Genomic DNA, 2526 nt, shown 5'->3' on the forward strand with positions numbered 1-2526 from the left:
CGTAAATTAGATGGGATGTGGTAAATTTTCGAAATTCAAATCTGTCTATGTACTTGCATGCTTAAGCTCAAATTGCAATTTCTAATTCTTGCCATTTGTGCATGAAAAATCGAACCTCAAGCAAGTCAACACAAACATATTTTCCAGCATAGCTAACAAGGAAAAGGACTGGCCTCTATTGAGATTTGAACTCATGATACTCCAGTTCAAATTTTTTACCCTTTGTAGAGGCATCTATATAGCTCGCTTCCCATCATGTGAATTTCAAATGAAACACAACAAATCGATACCTCAAATCTAAATTACAAGCATATTCAAACTCGTGATACTATAGTCCATATCACATCACCGTCATAGACGCATCCATAAATTTGCTTCCCACCATGAGAACTTCAAGGGGAAGGAATAAAAGAGGTACTTAGATCTAATTACAAGCATATTCAAACCCATCATAATGTTGCGGAGGCATCTATAAAGTTCGCTGCCCATCACGCGAAATTCAAAGGAAACAAAACATAGAGGTAATTTAGATCTATTTACAATGCATAAACTACTAGCAGAGCAATTAACACGAACACATATGAGATTTCAGATACATACTTAGAATTAAACTCTGCTGCATGCGTTTAGTTCGTGATTCCAGGTATGTTTGCTGCAAATTACGGCTTCTTCTTCTGTTGTCGATGATCAGGAACCAATAAATTGTCGAGATAACGAGTGCCCATAAATTCCTTCATCATGAAGACTCTTAGGACATCTTCAGGTGTTTGATGTGCAAATGAATCAGCCTCAACTCTATTTTCAGAACCTAACTTCAGCTCTCTGCTTTCCAGCATCTTTTCCCCATCTAGCAATCTCAGAGCATCACTACGAACAGTGGTACTCGTACTTGAATTAGTACCAATGTTTTCCTTGATACATGACTTGTCTTGTTTCTTTTGACACTCAGTTTCCATTTCACGAACTGTGTCGGAGTAAATTTTGGCAACTGCCTTCCCACCTGCACATGAGAAAATAGCTTGGACATTATACAAATTTCACCATGAGTTTTATGTAACAATTCAACACGTTTTCATTTTTCCCAATTTCACTTTAGAGTTTGCTAGTACTTTATTTTCAAGTGCTTGCAATCTATGTTGAGCAGACTCTCCAAAATGTTGTTGCACCCGTATCGAATCATTAAAAATAAACATTACTTACCACATATGTTTTTGAAGTGAGTTTGTGCGTGCTTGAACGACCCTCTTGTTTTGCACCTACTCCATTTTGTCTCATTTTACATTGCAACTCTTTATTTAGAAGTAAAGAACTCTTTGATTATAATTGTAAAACTATGACTTAGGCTAGTCTTTCTTTCTTTCCTTTTTTTTTTTTTTTTTTGGGAGGGGAGGGGAGGGGGCGAGACAAATAGTCAATATAACTTCTAGATGCTGTCTATAATATCTCTGCTAATCACTTGTCATCGAGGGGAATGAGACTTTTGCCGATTTGATATGTATCAACAATGATGGTAGCCTAACTTATGTGATTGGAGATCCTATGGAATAAGTTCATATGGGTAATAACAAGTCATTAGTTGATCAAATATGCACTATTAAATTACGTCCCGTCTATGATGTGTGTGTGTGTATATAGTGCACGGCAGCAAGGAATGTGAGGTTGAGTTGGCAAACCAGGAATGAAGATGTTAGCTGCTTCTTTGACGGCAAAAAATGAAGCATTTTTGACGAATTTCGTGCTGAAACTAACGATCTTAGCTCGACCTTCATCATCGGGTATGTACTGACCCAGCTTCTGTATGCCGTTAACTCTAACGATGTCGTCGATCTTTCTAACGGCAGCATCACTGTAATAATAGGTAGTATTATAGACCTTCTTCACCGGATCCGGTGTGTATCCTTTCACCGTTTCTTTGCCGGAATTAATGAAGTCCCAGATTCCCATTTTTTCCCCTTGCTACTTACCTCGGAAACTAGGGAAGACTAGAAAAATGGTAATGGTATTACTACACTGGAAAGGAGAGCCAACTTTTGTGCTTTTTAGTGGGGCTTTTAGTCATTGTCTCCTGGTAGTCTTGGAAAATTGCAACACTAGTCTCTCGGTTATTACTATTCTGTATGTTACATTAATACTCCTTTCATGTGATATTTGACTAGAGTCAAAAACTCCAAGGTGTCTGATTGAGAAATAAGTTATTAATTATTTCGGGAATAACTATTACATTCTCTTATGAGAATAAAAAATATTATAATTTTAGTTAATTAATTTCGGAATTAGTTATTTAACGATTTCATCACAATCAAACGTGGTATAAACTCATCTCAAATTTAATTTCGAAATTAATTATCCCTTATTCTGCGTATCAAACGAGTCCTAAAATTTCCTCATAGTTTATTTGGATGGTTGTTATTTATTGTATTGTATTGTATCATATTATTATTATTATTTTAAATATGATATTTATTTTAATTATTATTTAAATTTTATTGTATCGTATTATTAAATTCGTTGTTATGTAACGATTAA

At 35.4% G+C, this 2526-nt stretch overlaps 1 protein-coding gene across 1 annotated transcript; it reads right to left on the minus strand.

Annotated features, from left to right (window-relative positions):
- Window positions 1-313: 313 nt before the first annotated feature.
- LOC107766169 (uncharacterized) lies at window positions 314-2083 on the minus strand. The gene is made up of 2 exons (XM_016584914.2): window positions 1674-2083; window positions 314-1000 (listed from the first exon to the last, which is right to left on the minus strand). Exons 1-2 carry the CDS (start codon window positions 1942-1944, stop codon window positions 660-662), a joined length of 612 nt encoding a protein of 203 aa, XP_016440400.2. The 5' UTR covers window positions 1945-2083; the 3' UTR covers window positions 314-659.
- Window positions 2084-2526: the final 443 nt, after the last annotated feature.

This window comes from Nicotiana tabacum, chromosome 21 (assembly GCF_000715075.1).
Source record: "Nicotiana tabacum cultivar K326 chromosome 21, ASM71507v2, whole genome shotgun sequence".
Lineage (NCBI taxonomy): Eukaryota > Viridiplantae > Streptophyta > Magnoliopsida > Solanales > Solanaceae > Nicotiana > Nicotiana tabacum.

Excerpts from the sequence above, each read along its gene's own strand:
- LOC107766169 (XM_016584914.2), bottom strand. The coding sequence starts at position 1,944 with ATGGGAATCTGGGACTTCATTAATTCCGGCAAAGAAACGGTGAAAGGA. Across the intron at positions 1,001-1,673 it reads AGCTAACATCTTCATTCCTG|GTGGGAAGGCAGTTGCCAAA; the intron begins GTTTGCCAACTC and ends TCTCATGTGCAG.